The sequence below is a fragment of the Pipistrellus kuhlii genome, unplaced genomic scaffold (genome assembly GCF_014108245.1).
Source record: "Pipistrellus kuhlii isolate mPipKuh1 unplaced genomic scaffold, mPipKuh1.p scaffold_m20_p_3, whole genome shotgun sequence".
In the NCBI taxonomy this organism is placed as follows: Eukaryota; Metazoa; Chordata; class Mammalia; order Chiroptera; family Vespertilionidae; genus Pipistrellus; species Pipistrellus kuhlii.
In genome coordinates, this window is record NW_023425529.1 from 163,747,434 (window position 1) to 163,774,068 (window position 26,635).

At 42.6% G+C, this 26,635-nt stretch overlaps 1 protein-coding gene and 1 long non-coding RNA gene across 16 annotated transcripts; one reads left to right on the top strand and one right to left on the bottom strand.

Annotated features, from left to right (window-relative positions):
* Positions 1-22,500, top strand: INTS10 (integrator complex subunit 10). Of its 15 annotated transcripts, none has more exons than XR_004991157.2 (18): positions 2-240; positions 1,565-1,632; positions 3,021-3,124; positions 3,843-3,982; positions 5,368-5,449; positions 5,917-6,057; positions 6,490-6,661; positions 7,264-7,433; positions 8,605-8,738; positions 9,332-9,488; positions 10,581-10,663; positions 11,351-11,503; positions 12,363-12,471; positions 14,445-14,524; positions 15,656-15,818; positions 16,758-16,851; positions 18,145-18,933; positions 22,088-22,225. XR_004991157.2 is itself a non-coding variant. In XM_036456571.2 (18 exons), the coding sequence occupies exons 1-18, from the start codon at positions 112-114 to the stop codon at positions 22,242-22,244; spliced, it is 2,214 nt and encodes a 737-aa protein (XP_036312464.1). In that variant the 5' UTR covers positions 2-111; the 3' UTR covers positions 22,245-22,500. The 15 variants fall into 15 exon arrangements, 12 of the variants coding, with proteins under 12 accessions (XP_036312467.1, XP_036312472.1, XP_036312464.1 ...); XR_004991156.2 differs by lacking the exon at positions 22,088-22,225 and adding an exon at positions 19,923-20,006; XM_036456571.2 differs by lacking the exon at positions 18,145-18,933 and adding an exon at positions 19,923-20,000 and having other exon boundaries at positions 22,088-22,500.
* On the bottom strand, positions 775-25,803 carry LOC123653280. The gene is made up of 3 exons (XR_006742991.1): positions 24,385-25,803; positions 9,988-9,992; positions 775-807 (listed from the first exon to the last, which is right to left on the bottom strand). It is a non-coding gene; the product is annotated as an uncharacterized LOC123653280 (long non-coding RNA).
* Positions 25,804-26,635: the final 832 nt, after the last annotated feature.

Genomic DNA, 26,635 nt, shown 5'->3' on the forward strand with positions numbered 1-26,635 from the left:
CATGCGCAGTAAGCTCCCCGGCGGCGGCGGCAGCCGCCACGGCGTTGGCTGTGTCTGCGGAGCCGGAAGGTTCGGTCGCTGGAGGCCGCCGGCCCGACCCCCTCCGGGGCCATGTCGGCCCAGGGCGACTGCGAGTTCCTGGTGCAGCGCGCCCGGGAGCTGGTGCAGCAGGACCTGTGGGCGGCCAAGGCGTGGCTGATCACGGCCCGCAGCCTCTACCCCGCCGACTTCAACATCCAGGTGAGCGCGGCCCTGCGCTCCGCCTCCGGGGAGCGGGGAGGACCGGGATGGGCCGCCTCCTGCCCGTCCTGCCCTCCGTTCTCCCCCTTCTCTCTCCCTCCTCCCCGCCCCGTTCCCTCACCTTCCACAAGCCCGCTCCCCGCGAGGCCGGCGCCGGGGGTCCCCCAAACCCCCTGAGGCCGGTCCGGGAGGAGGTGTGGCCCCGCGTGTGGGCTGCTACACCCAGGCCCCGAGGAAGGGCTTTCGGTCGTTCATTTATCATGATGGCAGCACCTTCTACTTTATATATATATATATATATATATATATATATATATATATATATATATATATATATATATATATATATATATATATATATATAATTGATTTTTTACAGAGAGGAAGGGAGAGGGGTAAAGAGCTAGAAACATCGATGAGAGAGAATCATCGACCAGCTGTCTCCTGCACACCCCCTACTGGGGATGTGCAGGCCACCAAGGTACATGCCCTTGATCGGAATCGAACCTGGGACCCCTTGGTCCACAGGCCGAGGCTCTATCCACTGAGCCAAACCGGTTTCAGCGCCTTTTACTTTATTTTTTTTTTTTAAAGAAATAACCCTTATTTATTTATTTATTTATTTATTTTAATATATTTTGTTAGTTTTTACAGAGAGGAAGGGAGAAGGATAGTTAGAAACATCGATGAGAGAGAAACATCGATCTGCTGCCTCCTGCACACCTCCCTGGAGATGTGCCTGCAACCAAGGAACATGCCCTTGACCGGAATCGAACCTGGGACCTTTCAGTCCGCAGACCGACGCTCTATCCACTGAGCCAAACCGGTTCCTGCTTATTTTTATATATATATATATATATATATATATATATATATATATATATATATATATACACACACACACACATACATATATATATATATATATATATATATATATATATATATATATTTTTTTTTTTTCCCCCCCCACACACAGAGAGGAAGGGAGAGGGGTAAAGAGCTAGAAACATCGATGAGAGTCATCGATCATCTGCCTCCTGCACATCTCCCTGAAGATGTGCCTGCAACCAATGTACATGCCCTTGACCGGCATCGAACCGGGGACCTCTCAGTCTGCAGGCCGACGCTCTACCACTGAGCCAAGCCGGTTTCGGCGCCTTCTACTTTTAAAACATGATTCCGCTAATCCCAGGACCCAGCTAATCCTGGGACCCAGCCCCGTGGCCCCGGTGATGCTGGACTCTCGGTCACCCAGTCCCCCGGCCCCGGGCGCTGCGGGCGGGGGTCTGGCGGTGACCAGCGGGGCTGTTCTGTGTTGCAGTACGAGATGTACACCATCGAGCGGAACGCCGAGCGGACGGCCACCGCGGGCAGGCTGCTGTACGACATGTGAGTGAGTGGGGGCCGGGGCTGGACCTTCCCGCCCGGCGCGGACCTCTCCTGCGGGTTTGTCTCCGCGAAGAAGTGGGCCTTGGGAGGAAGAACGAGCTTCACGTCCATCCACATCCCTACTTAGATGGGACCCTATTCCTTCCCTTCATGGCTGACATGCCTTCTGCAGAGAAGTCTGTTTTGTTTCTTGCTAACATTTGCTGTCCAAGAATTTCCTTTATTTTGGAAATGGTTTATTTTATTTCTTTTATTTTTGAAATACATGATGCTCTATATAAAAGTTAAAGCAATACTGAAGCAGTTCAGAATAAAAAGTGAAAGCCTCCCTATCCCCTCCTAAATTCAGCCCGAGTTAAGTTTTGTGTGTGTGTATGGTCACATACACAGAATGCATATAATCCACGTTTGGGGTTGGGGGTGGATTACAAAAGCGAGGTCATACTAAGTATTATGCAGCTTGATCTCTTCATCCACTTTGTAAAGGTAGAGATTGACTTCATTCTTCTTCATGTCTGCATAGCATTTCATAACCACTCTTTTATTGGTCATTTCCAGATTTGATGTGCAGTGTCCATAGGCAATTTTGTACTCCTATTTTGATGGTTTCTGTAGAATCCGCATGGATTTTCCTAGTCAACGTTTGCACATTCTAAATTTTGATACACTGTCAAAGTACTCTCCCAAAAAATACTATTCTAATTTTACATTTTCACTAACGGTGTATGCGTGTCCCATTTTTCCATATCTTTGCCAACAATGGATATTATCAGACTTTCTATCAGATTTCCTTTTTTGCCAGTGTGATAGGAAATGGTATTTTGCTATTTTTAAATAGTTATCTCCATTATATTATATTTCTAATCTTTTCAAATGTTCTCTTTGGCTACTTGTGTGTTTTTTTTTTTCTGTGATTTGCCTTTGCTCACTTTTTCTTTGGGTATCTTTATTTTTCTTGTTGATATTTAGAAGTATTTTACACATTATGAAATATTATTTTTTCACTTGCAAAAATCTCTAAAAAGTTTTGTGGGTACGCTCATTTTTAAAAATATGTTTTTATTGATTTTTTATTTTTTTAGAGAGGAAGGAGAGAAAGAGAGAAACATTGCTTGGTTGCCTCCAGTGTGCACCCTGCCAGGGACCGAACCCACAACCTTTTTGGTGTATGGGAAGCTCAACCACTAAGCCACACTGGCCAGGGCTGATACCCTCATTTTTTAAAATTAGTTTTTATTTTTATATCTTTATTTTGGTTTGTTTTAGTACATCTACATAGTAACTTGGAATAATGAAAACTGTGTTTTTATTCAAATGTTAATGTTCTTTCTTTTTAGATATTATATAGAATCTGACATTTTAATTTAATGCATTCATTTTAAAACTAGGTTTGTGAATTTCCCAGATCAGCCGGTGGTATGGAGAGAAATCAGCATTATTACATCAGCATTAAGGAACGATTCCCAGGATAAACAAACCCAATTTTTAAGAAGTAAGAATGGAGTAATTACTTACTAGTATGTAAATTACTGTTTCTGGAATACCAAGTTAAATGTAGTAATTTAACCAAAAAATGACATCTGTAATATTGGTATCCATATGTATGCTTTATTCTCGTCAACGAAGTCTGTACAAATGGTGTCACTTAGTCCCTGAAGCATTTGCTTACAATCCTGTAAGCTTCCTTAAAGGATGTGGGTTTATCCGTTAGTTAAGGAAACTGAATATATTTTTAACAGGTTTTACAGCATTCGGAAAGTATCTGTCCATTAGGCAGATCTCCACAAAACAGGAGAGAGACTTTAATAATTTATTGTCTTTCTTTAATCTTTTACTCTGTGTTGGTTGCTATAGCCAATCAAGTATTTCAAATTCTGGATAAAAAAGTAGACCGTTTAGGTCCTTTCATCTTAAACAAGTGCATGTTCTCCGTTTCAGCCAGCAACAAGCACTCTCCCACTTACTGTTGTGACCCTTCACATATATCATTCTTGTCTTCTGGATCCTTAAAAGGTTTTTCTGGTCATTCAACAAACATCTTGTGCTCAGTACTATCTGACCCAAAAGCCTTCTGGGTTGTAGGTGAAACCCAAGAACAGTGATCCTTCACATAGTATTGACTGTTCTGTATATAAAAATGCCTTACTTCCACTTTTGCTTCAGTGTTCTTTCTGGAAGGGACTTTTAAAAGTGTGTTATACTCTGTACAGGTTTATTTGAAACTCTTCCTGGTCGGGTCCAGTGTGAAATGTTACTCAAGGTTACGGAACAATGTTTCAACACATTGGAACGATCAGAAATGCTGCTGCTACTTTTGAGACGCTTCCCTGAAACAGTGGTGCAGCATGGGGTAAGATTTGATCCTTTCCTTTTCCTTAAGAGAAAATAAAATTCATCAGTGTGCATAGGAGCTATAGTGGATATTGTAAAGCAGAAATTCTGAGGAACATTAGATAAGGTTGAACTTAAATCTTTATTAGTAAAGCTAGAAGGATGTCACTATTACCAAACTATTCATTTCCAGAAGTTGTTTTATAGTGTAAGAAAACAGTCACTGAGCTTAAGTAGTTTTTTAAAAATAGTCTTATTCTAATGTTTTAAAAAATGTGTTTGAGTTTTAATGAGAGCCATAGTGTATATTCTTTTTTTTTTTTTTTTTTTTTTTTTTTTTTCTTACAGAAAGGAAGAGAGAGGGACAGAGAGTTAGAAATATTGATGAGAGTGAATCATCGGTCAGCTGCCTCTTGCACACCCCCTATTGGGGATGTGCCCACAACCAAGGTACATGCCCTTGACTGGAATTGAACCCGGGACCTTTCAGTCCGCAGGCTGACGCTCTATCCACTGAGCCAAACCAGTTTTGGCAAGTGCAGCCACTTTTGATTTGAGAATTTAGGTCAGGCCGACACTCCATCCACTGAGCCAAAGCAGCCAGGGCCATAACTCTGACTTTAAACTTTCTGTGCTGTGTAATCCTTCACATTGTCCCACCCCAACCTTGTGCATGCCGAGTAGTCGAAAGGAAGATAATGCTGACATCTTGGTGAATTTGATCAGCCAACTTTCTACAATGCTAGGGCATCAGTAATGGAAAGGTGGCTTCAGACTCCTACAGTCTGTCCAGCCTGCTTCAGGCTGTGCGACACATCTTGAGGTAGATAGTAAAGTTAGTTTCCACCTTTCTTAGGAAATCTCTACATCTTTGTTTCTTACACATTTTGCTAGCGTTTTAATATTACCATTTCAGAGGAAAATAACCCAGGCAAGGTGATCTGTGGTCAAGTAGAATTAGGGATTCCCTTCTGAGCTGTGTTGCTGGTATCTTTTTGTTTTCTAGTCTTTAATATTAGGTATTTGTTTCTCGGGAAGCTTGAATATACAAACTATGTGGTAAGTTTAAAAATACCCTATTCCCCTAGCCTGTTTTGCTTAGTGGTTAGAGCGTTGGGTCTTGGACTGAAGGGTCTCGGGTTCAATTCCTGTCAAGGGCGCGTACCTCGGTTGCAGGTTCGGCCCCTGGCCACGGTCGGGACACATGCAGGAGGCAACCAACCAATGTTTCTCACATTGATGTTTCTCTCTCTGGCTCTCCCCTTCCCTTCCACTCTCTACTACGAATCATTGGGGGGGAAATATCCTTGAGTGAGAATTAAAAACAAAAAATACAATTTCTTTGTGTAATTCTGACATGTTAAACTGTAACACATTTAAATGATTAAATGTATTTTGAAACAGGTTGGCCTTGGGGAGGCACTGCTAGAGGCCGAAACCATCGAAGAACAGGAATCTCCTGTTAACTGCTTTAGAAAATTGTTTGGTAAGAAACATTGTATTTTGTATTAATTCCTTATGCTCCATAGAATACGCAGGGTGAAGATCATTTCAGGATCAGGTCATTGGTAGAAAGCAAAGGAACTTTTCATATTTCAGCATTTACATCCTTGTTTATTTTTTCAGTCCAGAAAGCATTTTAAGCAACTTCTAAGTTTTTGTAATGTAATATTTGATATCTCCCAAAGAACATGTGTGACTGTATATTCAAGTACGCAGTGTAATAATAAACATACACCTTACCCACAATATAGAATCTGCCCGTGTTTTCTCGCCGATTTCGCCCACTGGTTTGCCTCTGCACTGCAATTTTCAAATAAATGTGCCATAAGGGTTTGTCCCCCCGTACATTTTAAGTACTACATTAAGTGAACTCTAAAATAAATTTTGTTTTTGTCTGAACTCTACGATAGACAACTAAACCATTTTTTTCTTACTTTTCCTCATCAACAGTTTGTGATGTCCTTCCTTTAATAATTAACAACCATGATGTTCGGTTGCCTGCCAATTTATTATACAAGTACTTGAACAAAGCAGCTGAATTTTATATCAATTATGTCACCAGGTCTACTCAGATAGAGAATCAGCATCAAGGTAAGTGGGAATGTACTACAATCTTGTTTAGACAGACTTTAGTAAAATTACAAAGTCCGAAATCCCTCGTCACTCTGATCATTCCTTCTGGATACATACCAGTTTGAGAGTGTTTCTAAAAGATGGTGTCTAGAAAAGAAATACTGCGGTTAAGAGATGAGACTTTTCTGGACTCAATTTTACCCCTTAACTGCAACAGTTAACTTGTTAAACTCTGTTAATACACTGAGCTTTATACATGTACTACAGCTCAAAAGTCACTTCCTACTATACCAATGGCCAGTGTAGGTCCTTGAGCAAGACACACACGAGATTCTGTGCTCTAGCTTTTTGAATAGGGAGTGAGACTCTCCCCCCCCCCCCCCATCAAGTGCCATATAAACAGTTAAGTAGTAATGTTAATTGCAGGCTATTTTTTTCCTTACGTCTCAGGTGCGCAAGAAACATCTGATTTAATGTCACCTAGCAAACGTAGCTCTCAGAAGTACATAATAGAAGGACTGACTGAAAAATCATCCCAGATTGTGGACCCTTGGGAGAGGCTGTTTAAGATTTTGAATGTTGTTGGAATGAGATGTGAATGGCAGATGGATAAAGGAAGAAGGTAAAAAATTGTTCATTTCTAGAATTACCTAACAAATCTTTGATAGCATTATCTCAGGATCCTAAGAAACAACAACACTTTTTTTCAAAGCAACTAATATATTAATACTAGAGGCCTGGTGCAAGGAATCAGCCCTCACAGCCCTGGCTGCCTCTGCTCCGGCTTTGTCTGGAAGAACAGCCAGAAGGTCATCTGGCTATTCAGTCTAATTAGCATATTAGATCTTTATTAAATAGGATATTGGTACATCTCGCTTTGGGTAAATTCTATAATATAGTATTTATGCAAAAGAAGGTAGTTTTTCATTTTATTAACAGATTCCCAACAGAAATAGTAACTCTTAAGATGATGTTGAGTTTGAAGTACTCCTTGATGTTTGGAGGAAAGAGAAGCTACTTGGCATGTCAGTGTCATGAAATATTGATCTAATCACTGCTCTAATTCAGGAGAATTTGCATCCAAATGTTTGGCAATAAAGACTAGTTTTATGTGCCTAAAGCTACATTTGGTAAATATGATAGCTCTACTGGAACATTTCTCTTGACCTTTCTGCTGACAAGCCCAGAGTAACTAAGCAAATTTTATCATTCTTGGTCTTTCAGAAGCTATGGTGATATTTTGCATAGAATGAAGGATCTCTGCAGATATATGAACAACTTTGATAATGAAGCTCATGCAAAATATAAAAACCAAGTGGTTTATTCCACTATGTTGGTCTTCTTTAAGAATGCATTCCAGTATGTCAATAGCATACAGCCATCTCTCTTCCAAGGTTTGTCTAAGAATTTTAGAGTATCCCAAAATACTGGCCTCGGTGGGGATGGTGAAGATGAAAATGCTTTACCTTAACATTGTTCTTGGATCCGGATAATTGTGGGGTGATACCAGCACTTTTCTTTTAGTTATTGTTGGTTTATGTAAGTACATCTTCATTTAAAGTTTATATATAAAAAAAAATGTAGTGGCAATATGAAATTAAATGCAGACATTGAATGCCTGTATTTTGAAAAAGCAGCAGATGTAGCAAAGTATTGAAGTAGATTTCACAAAGACTTTGCAATAGGCAAAGACTTACACACACACTAGTATAGTGCTTGCTTCGGCAGCACATAGATTAAAATTGGAATGGTAAGAGGAAAGAAAGGGAGGGGAGGGGAGGGGAGGGCAGGGGGAGGGGAGGGGAGGGGAGGGGGAGGGGAAGGGAAGGGAAGGTAAGGGGAAGGGAAGGGAGGAAGAAAAAAATATATATATTCATATAAATTCTGGAAAATAAGAAAAATACAAGTGCCTTGACCCATTTGCTCAATGGATAGAGCATCCGCCTGCCTGCGGACTGAGGATCCCAGGTTTGATTCCAGTCAAGGGCATGTACCTTGGTTGTGGGCACATCCCCAGTAGGGAGGATGCTTCTAATTCTCTATCCCTCTCCCTTCCTCTCTGTAACAAAACAAACCAAAAAAAAAAAAAAAAAAAAATCAATGAAATATTTTTTTTCTAAAGAAAAAAATACGACTGTGAAATCTCCCATAATTCTTCCAGTATAACACAGCTCTCATTTTTGTGTATTGCCTTATAGTCTTTTCATATATTAGATTTGTTTGGAATTTGTAACCATCATGTATGTGTAATTTTGTAGGCTTACTTTTTTTGGTAATTTTATGATTCATGATTATGGTAAAAAAATTTGTAAAAACATAAGAGCAAATACAAAAAAGGAACTTTTTTTGTAATCTGCTACTGATGGGAGAATCTCTGTTAACATTGGTGTATTCCTGTACACTTTTTCTATACATATATATTTGTTTGTTTTCCTAATTGGGGTCACACTCAACAATTTTTTAATGATCTATATTTTACATAAAAGTTGAGTAAACTTTCATCTGATATTAAGTGTTCTTTTCCTTGCTACATTTTTAATTGTTGATGTTTTACCCCACCCATAGGTCCTAATGCCCCAAGCCAAGTTCCACTGGTTCTTCTGGAGGATGTATCAAATGTGTATGGTGATATAGAAATTGATCGTAATAAACACATACATAAAAAGAGGAAACTGGCAGAAGGAAGAGAAAAACCCATGGTAATCCTTTTCAGTGATTATTATTAAATTATATGCTTATGATTGTTTTTAGAAATTAATCTTTGTAAAATATGGCTTTGGAACTAAATTGATAAAGCTTAGTTCTTTAGTTATAACATGTAATTACTGTATAAACCAAGTGGTTCTCAGCTAGAAGTAATTTTGACCCCTAGGGACACTTGACAATATCTGAGGACTTTGTTGTTGTTAATCCTCACCCAAGGTTATTTTTCCATTGCTTTTTAGAGAGACTGGAAAGGAAAGAGAGAGACAGAAACATCGGTGTGCCTGACACATCGATTGGTTGCCTCCTGCATGCGCCCCAACCAAGGCCAGGGCTCAAGCCTGCAACCAACGCTTGTGCCCTTGACCAGAATCGAATCCGAGACTCTTCAGTCTGCAGGCTGACTCACTATCTTCTTAGCCAAACTGGCCAGGGCAGAGGACATTTTTGATGGTCATGTCATAGCTGGGTGGGGAAGGGTTGCTATTAGTATGTGATGAGTAGAGACAGGGATAACTGCCAGAAATTCTACAATACGCAGGAAAACCCCCACAACAAAGAATTATCTATGTTCTTCACATTCTCTAAGCAGAGTTCAGACGATGAGGACTGTGCACCCAAAGGAAGGAATCGTCACATTGTCATCAATAAAGCAGAACTTGCTAACTCAATTGAAGTGCTAGAAAGCTTTAAGTTGGCCAGGGAGAGCTGGGAGTTGCTGTATTCCCTAGAATTCCTTGACAAGGGTAAGATATGCTTGTCCTATTAGTGTTGCTTAATTTTTTCTATATAAAACCATTGTGCTAAAAAAAAATTTCTTGATATGTCAAGTCACTTATGGCTAAATTAAGATATTTCATCAGTTATTAATATTCAAATAACCATTCACCTTTTATTATAGCTTCTGCTCTGAGTGTATATTATAGTCAGGGTTGGGAAAGGGAAAGTAGAAGGAGTGTTTTGTATCTTTTAAAGTTTCTATTGCTGCCCTTTTTTTTTTTTTTCCTGGGTTTGTTTTGTGCTTTTAATTATCCTATCCTATTGCTCTACATATTCATTAACCACATGTAACTAAGAGTACAAAAGGTAATCTATTTTCCACCTGCATTAACTCCACTGCCTGAAAAACCTCAAAATCCAAATGCTATAGAAAGCCCGTTTTCTTTGACGTATAGACATAAAAATAGGGTGTTTCATCTGATTAATATTAAACTATTAAGTATATCAGCATTTCTTACAAATGACCAGCACTTTATTTTTGCCATCCTTTGGAGTCACTGCTCGTTACTTCCTTTTAGCCAGTGGACGTTCATGCCTGTCCTGCTTCTGTCAAGTGCCTACACAGAGCCCGTGTTCATGTTTCTAAGTAAATATAGCATCATTCTGTTTCTCCTGTTGCATCTAGACTTGTGAGCATGTATGTGACTGTTCCTTTAGCTACAAATTGTCTTAAAAAGGAATAAAACACTTAATGTTGCATAGTATTTTAACTAGGGTAAAAATAAAACAAGATCTTTGGTGGGGAGGAGCAAAGTAATTGAAAACATAAATGAGGTGATGTGTGTGAAAAGCATTTGGAACCGTTCTTGGCACATCGTATGTGCTCAGTAAGTGTTGGTGCCTAATAAGAACGTGCTTGTGTATTACCAAGTATTCTGTTCTAACTTTACTGTCTAATTGAAATTCTAGACCATTGTTTTAGAAATCAGACTCTGTAATTAATGTCTATTTTTTGGTAATGTGTTTCTCTGACTGTTGTTCTCTCTTATTGGGTTATTTATTGTAGTTCTGTTCTGTGTTACATATTTCTGGTAAATTTGCTTTGAATTCTCGCTCAGAATTTACAAGAATTTGTTTGGCATGGAAGACGGATACTTGGCTTTGGTTAAGAATCTTCCTCACTGATATGATCATCTATCAGGTAGAGTCATGTGTATGTAAGCACCTGTGTCTGTACAGGATGACTGTTGCTAACCATCAGCGTGCGAGATGTGTATGTCCCTCTGTGGGCTGTTAGTCCCTGCTCTCAAGACAGGTGTTCTGTCTTCAGTGACGGAGGAATTGTGGTTCACTTTCATCTCACAGTAACTCCAAAACAGCAAGGCTGCATCTTCTGTGTTGCTTTTGGTATGTCTAGTCCAGTCCTTTGTAAAAATAAGATTTTTACTTTTCACTAAAAGATGGGTACTTCTCACTCCTTCTCTACTCTGGTGAAGAGTTTCTGCCTGGCTCTGCTGTTGCTGAGCTCCTAATGCTTGGAATGGAGAGCGCAGACCATTCACTGTTGGGATGGAGAGCTTTCAGCCTCTCGAGGAAATGGACAGGTTGCTGCTTTCACCCTTCATAAAAGGGAAGTGGTCTTTGTAGTAAAATGTTGATGGAGGAATAGGGTATTCAAACTGTACTTTATCAAAGGGCTTGTGTCATTTTATTTAGTCTTAAGAATTAAGACCAGAAAGGCCATTGCTAAGTCTCCTTATTCCTCCTTGGGTAATCGAGCAGAGGTCCCGTATTTGTAATTATTTGCTAGTTGCTTAGAGGTTGGTTGGTTGGTTGGTTGGTTTTTAATGGCAGTGTTTTTCCCCTTCTTGCTGTTTACCTTTCTAAGGGTCAATATAAAAAGGCAATAGCCAGCCTGCATCACTTAGCAGCCCTCCAGGGATCGCTTCCTCAGCCTCAGCTCGCCGGACAGGGGACCCTGGAGCACCAGAGGGCGCTCATCCAGCTGGCCACCTGCCACTTCGCTCTAGGGGAGTACAGAGTGAGTACTGACACCATGCTCACCCTCAGGGCACTCTGCTACCCTGGTCTGCTCTTTCTCCTTGAGTGGCTTTTTAATTCTGTGCATGTTTACTTTGAAACTTGGTCTTTCTGCCTAGATTTATTACCCAGTCTGCTGGGAAATCATGGTGATTTTGTTGTACTTAATTTTCCCTCTACTATAGCTTCCCTGAAATTGGGCTTCGGTGTTTTATTATTGTTCCATTTTGCTGGAAGATTATCTTTCTTCCTTTTTTTTTTTAACTTTCTTGCCTGAAATCCTTCAGGGTGGAATCAGGCCTGATGTTCTGAACAGAGAGGCCTTTACTAAGTGGGGAATGAGGACTTACATTAGCTTATCCGAACCTTAGGGTATCTCTGTGGTCGTGAACCCCTCCTTCACAGTGTTCTTTATCTTGGATCTCTCACTACCTATCGCAGTAGTTTGCACAGCTTCCATACTCAGTAAATGTTTGAATTCAGTTCATACTGTATGTCCTGTTTTCTATCTGGTGAGTTAGTAAATGTTTTAAAGGCAGGGACATACTTCTTTTGGGTTGCCACTATGCTATTTAATACATTGGTAGTTTGATTAAGTAGTGAGTTTTGTTTTGTTGGTGTGTGTTTTTTAACAACAGAGAACGAGTTATTGGTCCTTCAGAGGTGTGGTACATAGATTTCACCTTACTGTTACCTTCTCTGTATGTTGAGCAAACAGTGGTGGCCACCTGCAGGATCTGGAGGCACTGCCACAGACGTTGTGTGCACGTGTTGCCCAGTTGTGCGCAGAGAGTCAGTGTGGAGTCGGTTTGCTTTCAGTGTCAGAAACTCCACATCAGCTCCTTCTCCTTGTCTTTCAGATGACATGTGAAAAAGTCCTGGACTTGATGTGCTACATGGTGCTCCCCATTCAAGAAGGAGGCAAATCACAGGAAGAACCTTCAAAAGTAAAGCCCAAATTTAGAAAAGGTACAGTGACAAGTTTTATTTTGTAAAAATAGCTTTAGGACCCAAGGCTGGGAAATTTTTCGTAATTCGTTATAAGATAGTACTGTGAGATCTGCAGGGCTTGACAAAGTGAATAAATAGTTCATCCCTTTTTCTTGGCTGTAAGTCTGCCTTTCTTCCAGAGTTCTCTTCATTTCTTAAGTGTGTTATCTCCTCAATTCTGAACTCCTTTTCCTTCCTTTACCAATTCTAGGAAAACGTGTAGATGGTACATATCCCTCTTGAGCTCCTTTGAGCTGCACTTAAAATTGCATGTTGTTTAAACACTACATAAATTTAGCTGTAATGTTTATATAAGAAAGATTCACTGTCACTGATCTAAATTTCTACCTCAAAAGTCAGAAAAAGTTGAACATATTAATCCCAAAGAAAGTTGAAGGCAGAAAATAATAACATTATAAGCATAAGTCAAGGAAATAGAGAAAATTAATAAAGCTAACAGTTGGTTTTCTGAAAAGAACTAATAAAGTTGGTAAACCCTAACAAGGCTGATCCGGAAGAAAGTGGACACTGCCTACCACCATCAGGAATGCAAGGGGGAATGTCACCACAGAGCCTCCTAAAGTCAAGGACACTGAGAGAATAAGTTATGAACAACATTATGCCAATAAGCTCACCAATTTAGATGAAATAGAAAAATTCCTTGAAAAATACAACTGACCCAAATGGACACAAAACGAATTAGAATATCTGAATGTTCCTGTATCTATCAAAGAAATTAAGTTTGTTATCAAAAATCTCCCACAGAGAAAACTCCAGGTCCTGATGGCTTCGCTGGTGAATTCTGCTAAGCATTTAGGAAGAAATAATTCCAATCCTACCTGCACTCTTTGAGGAATAGAGGAAGAGGGAATACTTTTCAGTTCAGTTTTTAAGACCAACATAACTCATAGCAACCAAACAAGAGCATCACAAGAAAACATTAAAGGCCAGAGCTCATCCTGAACTTAGATGCCAAAATCTTTAACTAAATAGTAGCAAGACAAATAGAGCAAATATATAAGAAAGGTAATACTAGTGACTGAGTATACAGGGAATGCAAAAGTCATTTAACATTAAAAAATCAATAACTAATTCACCACATTAGCAGAAAAGAGGAAGATCATGATTGTCTTAATAGGTAGAACTTAATTATGTTTATATTTATTATTCCTGATTTTAAAAATCTTAGCAAACTTAACTATGAAATATTGAATGCTCCCCAAGATCAGCAGCAATAGAAGGATGTCTGCTCTCACCACTTCATTCAAAATAGTCTCGCCAATATAGTGGGCAAGAAGAGATGAAGGCATAAAGGTTGAAAAATACTGCCTTTATTTACCGCTACATATTTGGCTACATAGAAAAGCCTAAGAAATCTCCAAATACAATACCATCAAAAAACATAGCATACATAGGGATAAATTTAGTGAAATGTCAAAATCTTGTTGGTAGCCCTGGCCAATAATGGATCAGTTCATTGGAGTGTCATCCTGTACACTGAAAGGTGATGGGTTTGATTTCGTTCAGGCACATACCCGGGTTACAGGTTCAGTTTTCTTTTCGGGTGCATCCAAGAGGCAACCAGTTGGTGTTTCTCTGTGTCTGTCTGTCTGTCTCTCCTTCTTCCTCTCCCTTCCTTCTTTCCCCTCTCCAAGATCCACTTTTAAAAAAAATCATGTTTGCAGATAGAAGACTCAGTATGGTTAAGGTACCAATTCTCCCCAATATATCTATAGATTCAGCAAGTTTAGGGAAGAAGATTGATAAATGAAATTCAGAGACTATTCAAAAACCAATTTCACCTCCACTAAACATAAGTGTGGTTTAACTATTTATGAAATCATGTGATTGTTGCTTATCCTTTTTTTTTTTTTTTTTAAAGTATCTTAAACATTTGCTTTTCAAAGCTGTTTTCTTTTGATAATAACAAGCATATTGTGGGCTTTTGTTAGGTTCGGACCTGAAGCTTCTGCCTTGTACGAGCAAGGCTATTATGCCGTACTGCCTGCATTTGATGCTAGCTTGTTTTAAGGTAAGCTTAAAGTGGTGGGACAGTTCATTTTGTGTGAAAGAAATTTAACTTGGAATATTGTTTGGATGATTCAGAATGACTTCAGAACTCTGAGATCAAATGTTAGTTTAGTCCTTTACAAATGCAGGTGGTGCAGTGAGGCAAGTGCGTGGGCTAGGAGCGAACAGACAGTTATTGAACACAGACTGCGCTGGGCCAAGACGAGGAGGAAGTGATCGCCATCCTTCAGAAGTTTGCAAATGATAATGGAACAAATATGCGAATAACCTTGCTTGTAGCCTGTTCAGTAAATATTTATGAATAGCTCTACAATTCAGAATGTATTAGTTACAGAAGAAGGGATTGTAAATGTTGGGTTCCTAGAGGAGAGTGAGTATAATATCATAAAGGTACAGTGGGTGGAAGCGCTTCGGGCATAAGGATGAACACAAGCAAAGGCCCCGCAGAGCTGGGGAAGGCTAAGGACCTGGCAGAAAGCCAGGCCCTCAGCTGCAGGCGCTGTGGAGCCCGAAAGTAGACAGGTTTTATGAGCAAGAGGACGATAATACAGGTTATTCCAAACTTAACTCATCATCAGAACCACGTGGGGGATAGAAACAATTGACTGTGTGATTTTAGGCATGGCTGCTCACGTGGATCAGAAAGTCCTTTGCCAGTTTCTCCAGTTCACACTGCTTTTACTTCCTTTTTGCTCACTACCTTTCTCTCTCTCCAACTCCATGTTTTTCATCCCTTCTCTCCTAGAGGGTTTCTTGCTCATCCTCTCCCAACTGCCTCCTTAAAAGAAACCCCCCAATTCTCTCTATATAGATCACTCTGCCTTCTCTGGCCCTTATTCTCAAATTCAAAGCATCAGGCCCACGGTGCGTGCCCAGGTTCCATCTCGGTACCATGTAAACCCCGCCAGCCCCTTCGCACAGTGCGGGGCCGGGGGCTGAGGCTTCTCTGTCAGGATTCCCTCCTTGGTAGGCAGTTGTGTGCTGCTTTGCAAGGTCGGTTTGTTTTCCCTTCCTTCTTACTGTAATGACCTTGATTGTGCATTTTTTTTTTAAGGAAGTGATATTTGGTGTATTTTGGATTGCCTCATGATTTCCTTTTCCTTCTGTGTCTGCATAAACCCTTGTCTTGCAGCTCAGAGCTTTCACGGACAGCAGAGATGACATGGCTCTGGGGCATGTGATCGTACTGCTTCAGCAGGAGTGGCCGCGGGGAGAGAACCTTTTCTTGAAAGCTGTCAATAAGATTTGCCAACAAGGAAATTTCCAATATGAGAATTTTTTCAATTATGTTACAAGTATCCTTTTTCTTGTTTAAGCATAAGAAATTCTGATATTTTTTTTTAAATGAATGCATATTCCAAGAACAAATGGCCCATTCTGGATAGAAATAATGGTTTTCACTATTAAGGGGGGGGAGGGGGGGGGGGACGCAGAGAAGGATTGGGGATCCAAAGTGGGACAGTTGCCATTGGTCTTGTGAAAGTCATAAAAAATAAAAGGTTTCAAAGAGGTCATGTAAAGAATCGGGAACATCAGCAACTCTGTTCCATTGTCTATTTCCAGGGATTTATGGGGAGATGCCCAAGATGCCTAAAGCAATAGCCTCCCAGTTCCTAACAGGCCCAGAGTCGCTGGTATGACCATAGGGTATATAATAGCTCTCTGGCCTTCATCTTTCCGAAGAGAGCCTCCTGACATCAGCCATCCCTTGGGATCAGCTGTTGGAGTTCTACTCACCGCTGCTCAGGGCACCAGTGTGCAGCCCATAGTCGCTTTCAGTGATAAGAAGTGTTGTATTCAGACTGCCTGATGGGGAAAGACCACATTTGAATGGAAGGCTATGCATCAGTTTGGCGTTTCTACTTTATTGCTTATTTCAATACATTATTTTGAGTTGCGAAAAATCTAATATCCTTGTCCAAGTGCCTAGAGCAATATTCTTACCTTTTTTGGGCGTGCAATGCCTCTCATTTCTTATTAAGAATACAAAAGATTTTGCTCTTATGATCATAAAGAATTTTATATTGCCATCTCTGTGAAAAACATGTTTACCTTTGTAGGTAGTTTGGTTGGTGTAAGAATCATTAGCTTTAGAATCAGGGATCTGGGTTCCAGGACTGACTCTCCAGCTGTCATGGGGTGTTAGTTCCTCAATGGCTACAAGGCGGTTTCCTCTTCCGAGAGACCAGGGCACCTTTGTTCTCGCACGTGGTTAACCTGAATCTGACCTGCAGATATTGACATGCTGGAGGAATTTGCCTACCTAAGAACTCAGGAAGGTGGGAAAATCCATCTGGAATTACTGCCCAATCAAGGAATGCTGATCAAGTAAGCAGACTGTCTTTTGCTCTCCCCTGCTAAATGCTCACCTTTTGTGTGCTTATAGGAAATATTTGTAAATTTCTATACCTTTTAAAAATTTAATAGAAAGGAACCCTAACCTAGTTTCGGTTTTTAAGAGCAGATTTGATTCTGGTGCCTTTTGAAAGGCTTGGCGTTTCCTTAATGACATTTCTGACCAAACGTTATTTAAACTAGGATGTTTTTGTCACTTCTGAAACTATCTCACCAAACGAAAGTCTCATTCGTGATATCTTTTCCTTTCTAAAGTTTATAAGACTAAGTCAGTAATGTCTAATTAAACATAGAGTGCTTCTAATGAAAACAAGCCAGGCTTCATTGAAATACCAGATTAGGATAAGTCATCAGGAAAACTATAGACTTTAGTTATAAACTGTACTTGAATTTCACTGTTGAACTGAGACCCACTAAGCAATCCTCACTGCTTTAGCACAAAGAAAAATAGCTGGAGCCTCCAGAACACACCTGTCCCAAGAAATGATGGTGCCTGCTCGGTCTCAGGCATGCCCTCCCATACCGAGAGGAAGTTAGTGACCATTTATGATTTTTAAATAGCTCATAAATCTTGCTTCTCTCCTTCAATCATCATAGTTTGAATGATATATGATGCTCTGTGCTGTAAATGCCACACATAGTGTGATTTTCATACTTCCTCCTTTGTGTCCTGCATAGTCAGCATGTGCTAAGTCAGCGTTAGAGTCACTGCAGGAGGCTGACGCAGAGGGAGAAGGCAGCGCCGCTAAGGCTGACAGTGTCTTCCTTTCTCCCTCGCTTGTGACCTGAGCGAGGATTCAGTTGTTGACGGAGAAATATCCACAGCTTGTTCTATCTCTGTGGTCTTAGAAATGCTAAGAGGAGGAGGGGAGAGAAGTTTGTTCTGGATTTCTGTGATCGCAGTAATTTGTGCATCGCAGACACATGCTGTCAATAGTGGGGTCTTGTGGAATCCAGTCTAAAGAAAGGGAAGACTCAGTGGGGTTCTTGTCCTTCATCTTAAAAATGTTATTAAAATTGTAAACATATAAAACAAAAGAACAAATGCTCTTTTAAGAGAAAAATGAGACATTTATACACTCAGTTGCTTCAGCAAGAGGGACTGGGCATACTCATCGTCCCATCTCCATTCAGAGACTGAATGCGACCTGGGGAAATAATTGCCTGGGTCAAGATATTCTGAACAGTGTTTGAGAATGAAGGTTCCTTTTGACCTGGGAGCCTTCATAACCCCTTTATGTTGTGATTTTGTGATTTCTTTTCTAGGTGTGAGGCTGGGTATACAAACATAGCTTTTTCGTTAATTCCCATTAACACTCATCATATAAATTATCATACAGCCTTAGGAGAACCAACTCCATTTACTGAGGAGTAAACCTACAGAAGATCTCACTTTGCTTCTGGGGTGGGAACCTTTCCCTGCCCAGGGCCATTTGGATGTTTATAACATCATTCGCAGGCCATACAAAATTATCAACTTAAAAATTAGCCTGCTGTATTTGGTCACTCAATCAACTCACCCTGATGCCTTAAAAGGGCCAGAGCAAGTGATTTTGCAGGCCTCACATGGGCCGGACATGCCCCGCCCCCGGTGTAGATACTGCTTAACGATTTGTGGAAGTGGGAAAGAATAGATTGCCAAAAATCACCAGTTGAATCTCAAAGTTTATTATACGGAATCTCTTTTAGCCAGTTTTTACTGAGCTAAACCGTGACGGGTACATGCAAACAACCCCTGAGATAAGGGGCTTGGACACCCAAATAGTATGGCAGAGGGTTGTTTAGGATAAGGCAGGGATACACAGCATGCATTTCTAGGCTTTTGAGAGGTAACTCCATGCTCCATACCATGGTCAGCATAACCCTTAATTGCTAGACCACTAAACTTAGGAAACCTGTTTGAAAGCAGAAATAAGGATTGTTACTTAGTGAATTTGCCCCGTCGTCACTAAGTGAGTCTCAAAGTCCATTTGAAGCCTGCATTTCCAATTACTTATGCCCAACCTACAGCGGAAGAAGCAAGCGGCATAAGCCAGAGCATTCTTGCCAATTGAGGTACGGTGAAATCTTGAGTAAAACTATATTCCTTTTCCCTTTGGGTTGCAAACAAATTCTCTGAAGCCATTGCAGACCTTGTGGGTGGCCCCTGCGCCTGCATGGCAGAGATGTTGTGAGCAGTGTACAGCCCCTCCCCTTGGGTAAGGTTGTGAGTCCGTCCTAGTTGTGGCATCTTGGATGCAAGCAGGTACAGTACAAACACCAGGCACCCGGGGCCTGCCCCACAGGAAGGATACGCTCTGTATTTGTCACATAGACATTTTGCTCTTATGTATGTTAAAGTAGAGAAAAATTTCTGTGCTGATATTTGCAGTCTCTTAGTTGCATTAGACTGGATGAAATAGGAAACGGTGTCCTATGTATGCTTTGAATAGGATGGATAATAATCTATGAGGTGATCACCCAGCTAATGTACTAAATCTTTGTTGTTACAGAATTCTGCAAAGCCATGGGTCCCAGGCTCTTTCCCTTCCCAACCCCCATTTTTCCTTTTCTCGGTACTTTTTTGAAATTCAAACTAATCTTTCTTTGTCAAAAACATTGCCAGCCCCTCTAATCCTCTTGGAAGGCCTCTTAATTTGGGGCTTCAATCCCGCCCAGGATGGTTCCAAGGAGCCACCAGGTTTATTCCTAGGACTGGCGTGAGCGTGAGAAGAGTGGAGAGTGAAGGAGGCTGGATTTGAAAACACGTCTTCTCAAACGTTCACCCCTCTCCCCACTGCCATTCAATCGCATCTCATCGTCCTCTTCCTCGGTGGTTGCTTTTTATGCCAAATCTCAAGTGGGCGGAGCGCGGGGACCCGGAACCAGGATGCCTCGGGACGCCCCCGCAGCGGGTGGGCGAGAGCTGCGGTCGGGGCCGTGGCGTTAACGGGTTTCTGTATGGTCTGCTTCCCGTCCTGTGCATTCTCTCTGGAGTGTTGTTTTTGCAGTGCAGGGTGAGTCGGTGTGGGTGTTTGAATGCTGCCGTTTGCTGTTTTTTAAAGGCCTACTAGCCCTCCCATGGGGTTACTGCAGCAGGAATTCTTACCTGTGCTTCAGCCCAGCATACAGACTGCTGACAGGTACCAAGTGGAAAACACCTGCTCATATAGTGTGCTGTTTTGTCAACATGTTTTACTGCCCATGGTCTTCAGCTCTTTGTTCCTCAGTGCTCTTTTCCATGCTTTCTTTATTTTTTAATTTGTTCTGCATTCCTTGGCAAACCATCTGGTTGTAATATTGTAACATTTCTTATTTTTTTGCCATAAGTTGCCAGTGTTTTTTGTGTTCGGTTTAAAAATCATTATGGAACTGGAAAAACCTGAAAGTTATATAAAACTGTGTCAGATTCAGTGCACATTAGGCACTGAACTCTTCTTTTGAGAAAATGTAAGGCATTCCGTTATAAACATTGGAGGATGCTAAAGCTTATGTTAAGTAAATGCTTACTCTTAAATTTTTATACGAGTGACCAGTGTTAAGATTTCGGTCTCAACAGGCATTAGCACAGTATTTGCCTGTCACCGACACTGGTTTTTCAGACCTTGTCTTTCTGAATTGAAAATATTGGATAGGCTAGAATGTCACGGTCATTAGCTGACCTATCCTGTTATTAAACCACAAAGCTAATTCTCTCCATCTAAATTTATCGGAGGGACACATGACTGAGTTGTGCTGCTCTGTATATATGTGAAACCATATATGAGCCATGATCAGCAGGATACAGTCGATTATATTTTTACTAGTATTAAGAAGAGGGTTTGCTTTGCACCACCAATGCCCATGATTGTTTGCAAATACCAGTAACTTCTGATTGGGCAGAGTTGGCTCCAGTTTGGAGTTGTAGGCTGGCTCCCAGAAATGCAGCCTCTCCGGACAGCCTAAGGCCTGTGTCTGTTCCCAGTGGGACTCGTGGCCTCGGCCTCACTGACACTGTGTCCTAATTGCCACATGAGCCAGGCAGACACGACTGGAAAAGTCCACAAGAACTGCTGTTTTACCACAAAGTTCCCAGCATTGCAGCCTGCCCAGTAATGTCACCACTGGCCTGGCAAGGCTGGGTGTCTTTCCTTCTTTGCACTGCAACTTTATGACTTCACTGTACTTATTTTACATGCTAGTACAAGTTTTAAAAACAATCATTTTAGAGTGGTTTCAATACTGTTATTTTGACCAACACATAAATATCTAACTTATTACATATGCTGCTAAAGCGAGCACATAAAAATCTAAGTTTAGTCCCTGTTACTGTGTGAGAGAAGCGAGGCAGTAGGGGGAGGGGAATGGAGGTGGCTTCTATTTGTCTAAACACACCCAATGACTGCACTGGTGTTAAAACTCCTCTCCTTTTCATTGAACCCGTTGAGTTTTGCTAGATGTTTCTCTCCTTCACGTTGGTGTCTTTCCTGGGATTTCCTGTGTGGTTTCCCTCCCTGAAGCAGCGGTCCCCAACCTTCCGGGCCTCACGGACCCCGGGTTGGCGACCGCTGCTCTGAGGCACACCCTGGAGAACGTAGCTGGAGATCTTTCCTGGTGCTCCCACAGCCCTCCCCCCACTGCAGGCCTGTGCACGTGGACTGGACCCCGTCTGCAGGTGGCTTTTGCTGGCCTTTGACGAGTGCTCAGTGACTGTGCCGCTCCCTCCCGCCTGTGCCAGACTCTCCCTCGTCTTGGGAGCCAGCAGACCTGGCAGCAGGGGACAGAGACGTGCATGTGACCGGTGGCTGCACAGTCCCTGAGCCCTTCACGGAGCCCCGCCCACGGGGCCAGGTGCCTACGCTGCTGGTTGGCACTCATTTTGGTTTCCCTCCTCCCTGCTGCTGCCTCTGCAGTGTGGACTGGACCCAGTCAGCCCACAGTAACTGGTTGTGCACATGTCAGCGTAGGGATGCATGATGTCCAAGCTACAGGAGTTCACGAGCGAAGCAGGTGGCATTTTACCGAACATTTAGATCTTTAAAATCTTCTTTTCTTGAATGGGAAAGGTGTCTCTCTAGTTTTAAGTCTTTGAGGAGGAATGGGCAGAGGGGGCGGTTTGGTTAGGGCTTTCCTTTCTTTTTAAAATGTCTTATACTTAGATCTGAGGTAGGCTTCCCTCCTACCCCAGAGGCCCTGCCCTCGGAACCAGCGCTCAGCACAGTGTCCTCTGTTTCCCTGTCGCCGCCCTCAGGCACCACACGGTCACGCGGGGCATCACCAAGGGCGTGAAGGAGGACTTCCGCCTGGCCATGGAGCGCCAGGTGTCCCGCTGCGGGGAGAACCTGATGGTGGTGCTGCACAGGTTCTGCATCAACGAGAAGATCCTGCTGCTGCAGACCCTGGCCTGACGGAGCCCTCTCCGCCAGAGACGCAGGAATCCGGGGGAGACGCCAGGCCTTGACAAATGCCGCTTTACCCCTCTGAAAACAAAGAGATCCATCTAAGTTCTGACTCCCGGTTACCTAAAAATGGTTCCCGAAAGCCTGAGAAGCCACTTCTATTTTTTAAAAGTCTTTTTTTTTTTTTTTTTTTGTAATTTTTGTAAAACAAAAGAATCTGTTTTGTAAATAAAAAAAATCATCCCACATTTGGAGGTTTTAGAAATTCATTGTGGTGTTCTTTACTTTAAAACATTACTCCTTTACTCAGCCACAGTGGCTGAGTGCCGACCTGTGAACCAGGGGTTCATAGTTGGACTCATGGTCAGGCAGGGCCCCTGCCCGGATTGCAGGCTCTGTCCCCTGGCGGGGGCATGCAGGGAGCGGCCGACCAATGATTCTCTCTCAACGGTGTTTTTATCTCTCCCTCTCTTTTTCTATGAAAAAACATACATTATTCCTTATATGATCTCAAGATTTTATTTTCCACATTTAGGCCGTGGTTAAAAAATCATATCAACACTTCTAGACCTTTTCATTCTGGAAATATTAATACCAAAAACCTGTAGCCAAAATGAACCTGTGAATTTCCGCTGAAGGAGCCATGGGGTCGGGGGTGCAGTGTCTGCCAAACTGCCCAGGAAAGGGAATGGTGGAGGGGGCGCCTCCTCCCCACTCAGGCCACGGGCTGGCCCGCTGGTGTCTGCCCAGGCACTTGGCCAACTGGCTTCCAGCCCTGGCTCTGCAGCCCTGCACTTGCCATCTCCCAGGGACAAGTTTGTTTCTCTGCCCCAGGCTTGTTGGAGGAACTCAGATGGCGACGCTTCCCTCAGGTGGTTGTAAACACTAAGTGTGACTACATGTGAAATGCTTAGAAGAGGGCCTTACACATTGTAATTGTTAGTCAGTGTTAGCTTATCAGGCGTACATTTTTCCTCTGGTCTTCCAGAAATATGTCAGTAAACAGCAAACAAACATTTGTTTCTAGAGGCTCTTTGAGAATGAAATAGCTTAAGAAATTATTCAGCTACTTTGCATAAGAAATTTTAGAAATCTTTTCTAAATGAGTCCCTTTTTTATTGCTATATTAAAATCAATAAATGGGGTTTTTTAAATCTCAGAAATTGTTTACTCTAGCTCATTTTTAAAATATGATTTGTTTTTTGCAGAGAGGAAGGAAGAGAGAGCGAGCCAGAAACATCAATGAGAGAAACATCAATCAGCTGCCTCCTGCACACCCCCCACCGGGGATGTGCCCACAGCCAAGGTACATGCCCTTAACCGAAATTGAACCTGGGACTCCTGAGTCCACAGGCGGAGATCCTATTCACAGCCATACTAGTCAGGGCTCCTCTAGCTCATTTTAAAGTGTTTGTCACCTTAATATGAGTTGATAAATATATAAACCTGTTGATTTTATCATGGAGTGTCCCCCAATAGCTTTCAAATTAAACAGTCTCTTACTGCCCTAGCTGGTGTGGCTCAGTGGATAAGAGTGTTGGCCTGTGAGCTGAAGGGTCCCGGGTTCGATTCTGGTCAAGGGCACACGCCTGGGTTGCAGGCTCGATCCCCAGCAGGGACGTGCAGGAGGCAGCCATCCAGTCAATGATTCTATCTCATCACTGATGTTTCTATCGCTCCCCCTCTCCCTTCCTCTCTGAAATCAATAAAAATATTTTGAAAAATAAATTAATTTTTAAAAAACCACTCTCTTACCTTTTGGTTTTATAACACCTTCCTCATATTGGTGTTCGAAGGCAGCATGCAGCAAAACAAGGCATTCCAATACCCAAATGGTTCGGCTCCAGGTAACAGTCATCTTCACTTATTTAGTGGTGCCACTCCTGTGTGCCAGCCTGCAGGAGAGGTGGAAGGTGTGGCCACAGATAGGATAAGATGGAAGAACAAGCAGCTAGCCATGCAAGCTGGGAAAGTCAGGGAAAAAACTGGTTTCTGTAGAGCAAGTCCTAGTAGTCAGGAAAGGATGCCACCAGAACCCAGCATGGCAGCAGACACTGGGAGCCCTGTACTCGCGCTGCAGGGAGCAAGGCCGGCTCTCCTTACAGCCGGAGTTCGGATGGAATTCTGCAAAGGAACACAGCGTGATGACGGCATCTCATCTTACTGTTTTGACATGCACCATTAGATAAGGAGTTTATCAGGTCTGAGGCAGTTAATGACATAATACAAGTGCCTACCAGTCTTATCAACTTTGAATTTGGAAATGCATGTAGCCTGAAGAAAAACAGTATTTTGGAACCAAAGCCCAACAAATACTGATTACCAAGAGAAAAATGTTGGCTGGCTACACTGGGTGAAGAGATTATACACACAACTAAAAGCAAACATTGGTTATGTGTATTCTTTCTAATTTTATCCCTTTTGCCCGCACAAAGGAGGTAATGGTCCTCCACACAGCCACGGGCATGGTCTAAGCCGTTCCCGTCACTGCTGGTTTTCTAAGTCGCATGAAGCCCTTGTAGCCAGTGAGCCCTGAGGGGAAGGCTGCCGGAGGCTTGGGGTGGGTCTTCTGGCGAATGCACTTGAGGCACAGACGGGAGGTCCTCTCCTCCCAGAGCGCGTCCCATTTGAGTGTGTGTCCCATTTCCCAGTAAGCGGCCGTCACGTGGTCCTCCCACAGCCCTGCCGCGAGCCGACTGAGCCAAGCAGAGGGGCGTGCTCCTCCTGACTTCTCATGTGAGATAAACTTCCCTTCCAGCCCAGCTGAGTCAGGATTTCCTGTTCCTTAAGGTGCAGGACATCCTAACGGACAGACTCCCCAATTTAAAGCAAGCTGGAGAATTTGTCTGGAGAGGCCCAACCCAGCTTCACATGCTGGGGCTTGGGATGACAGCTGTGACCACCCATCACGAGTCACTGCAAGAAGGTAGCAGCAAGTGCCCTCAAAGGGGACTGTCCCCACACACCTCAGTTCCACCAACATTTTCATGAGGTGTGCCAGACACTAATTTTATCAGCACTTCAATATTAAAGACAAAAACAGCCAGCATTGCTTTGCTTTAATAAATATTTATTTAGTGCCTGCTATGTACGAGGCGCTGTGTTGGTGCCAAGGAGATGCAGATGGACAAAGCATAATGAGCTCACCGTCTAGCATGGGAAACTAGACATGTAACCAGGAACTATCATCAAGTGACTGATGCCAGGAGATTGGTCCCCATAAGATATTATGAGAACCCAGGCGAATAAAATATTACTTTTGGATGAGAATACAAGTTTGGAGAGGTGTCTTACAAGTAGGGAGTCTAAAGTGACAGGTCATGGGTGGACCTTGGGAATAGTATGCTAAGTGAAATAAGTCAGGCAGAAAAAGCTGAGAACCATGTGATTTCACTCATACGGGGGCTACAAAATGGACACTCATGAACACAAACAGCGGTGTGGTGGTCGCCAGAGGAAGGGGGTGGGGGCTTAAGGGTCCTAGTATATGATTACAGAAGATGATTGGACTTTGGGTGGTGGGCACACAGTACCATATATACATCTTGTAACATACAAACCCACACCTGAAACCCATCCTATATAATCCTATATAATAAAAGGCCAAGAGGAGTCACGACCGAAATGACCAAGTGAAAGGTCACAATAAGGGGACCCATGCCATGATCAGGGGCATGGCCGCCCTTCAAAGTGCAGGTGGCTCCTCACGCAGGCCCGCCAGTGCCCCAAAGGGGACCCGAGTCTCAGGCTCCCCACCCTCGTGAGCCTGCATCTGGTCTCACCAGCGGCTGCTGCTCCCCTCAGCCATCATCCCACGGGCACAGGAGAGGAGAGGAGGAGGAAGCTGCCGGTGTGAATGAGATCAGAATCAGATTGCCCTGCTAAAAGCCACACACTCCCACCAAACATCAGTCCTATAGATGTTTAAGCTCTCCCAGTGTACCTCCATGCCCTGCCTCTGCCTCTGCAGATAGGACCCCGCCCCTGACATGGCTTCCTCCAAGTAGCCATCATCTTGGGAAGGTCAATGCCTGGCTGACTGGCCAGGCCTCAGACAGTAGACGCCCCGCAGACGCCATGACAAAGAGGTCATGGAGGGTCAAGACACTGCCTCTGGTTGAAGCAGGTGCTGTGGGAGCAAAGTGACCAAAAGAAATAGTTATGTCCAACAGCCATCTAACGCCACACATGATGTGTGAATTAGTCATTGCTAGAGCCGAATTCAGTACTGATGTGCCCCATTTTAAGCAGACCCCCCCCAAATAGACTTACCATGTTGATAATCCACTTTACTACAGAAAGAATGTACAAAGATTCTTGAAATAAGCAAAATATTTTGCACCTCATAGTGCAAAACGTTTAAACATCATTAAAAATAGCCTCTATGAGTAACGAGAGTT

Bases quoted from the DNA above. Each gene is read 5' to 3' on its own strand.
- INTS10 (XM_036456571.2), top strand. From the start codon at position 112: ATGTCGGCCCAGGGCGACTGCGAGTTCCTGGTGCAGCGCGCCCGGGAG. The intron at 10,664-11,350 runs GTAGAGTCATGT...TACCTTTCTAAG, and splicing joins CTGATATGATCATCTATCAG to GGTCAATATAAAAAGGCAAT. The intron at 14,525-15,655 runs GTAAGCTTAAAG...CTTGTCTTGCAG, and splicing joins TGATGCTAGCTTGTTTTAAG to CTCAGAGCTTTCACGGACAG.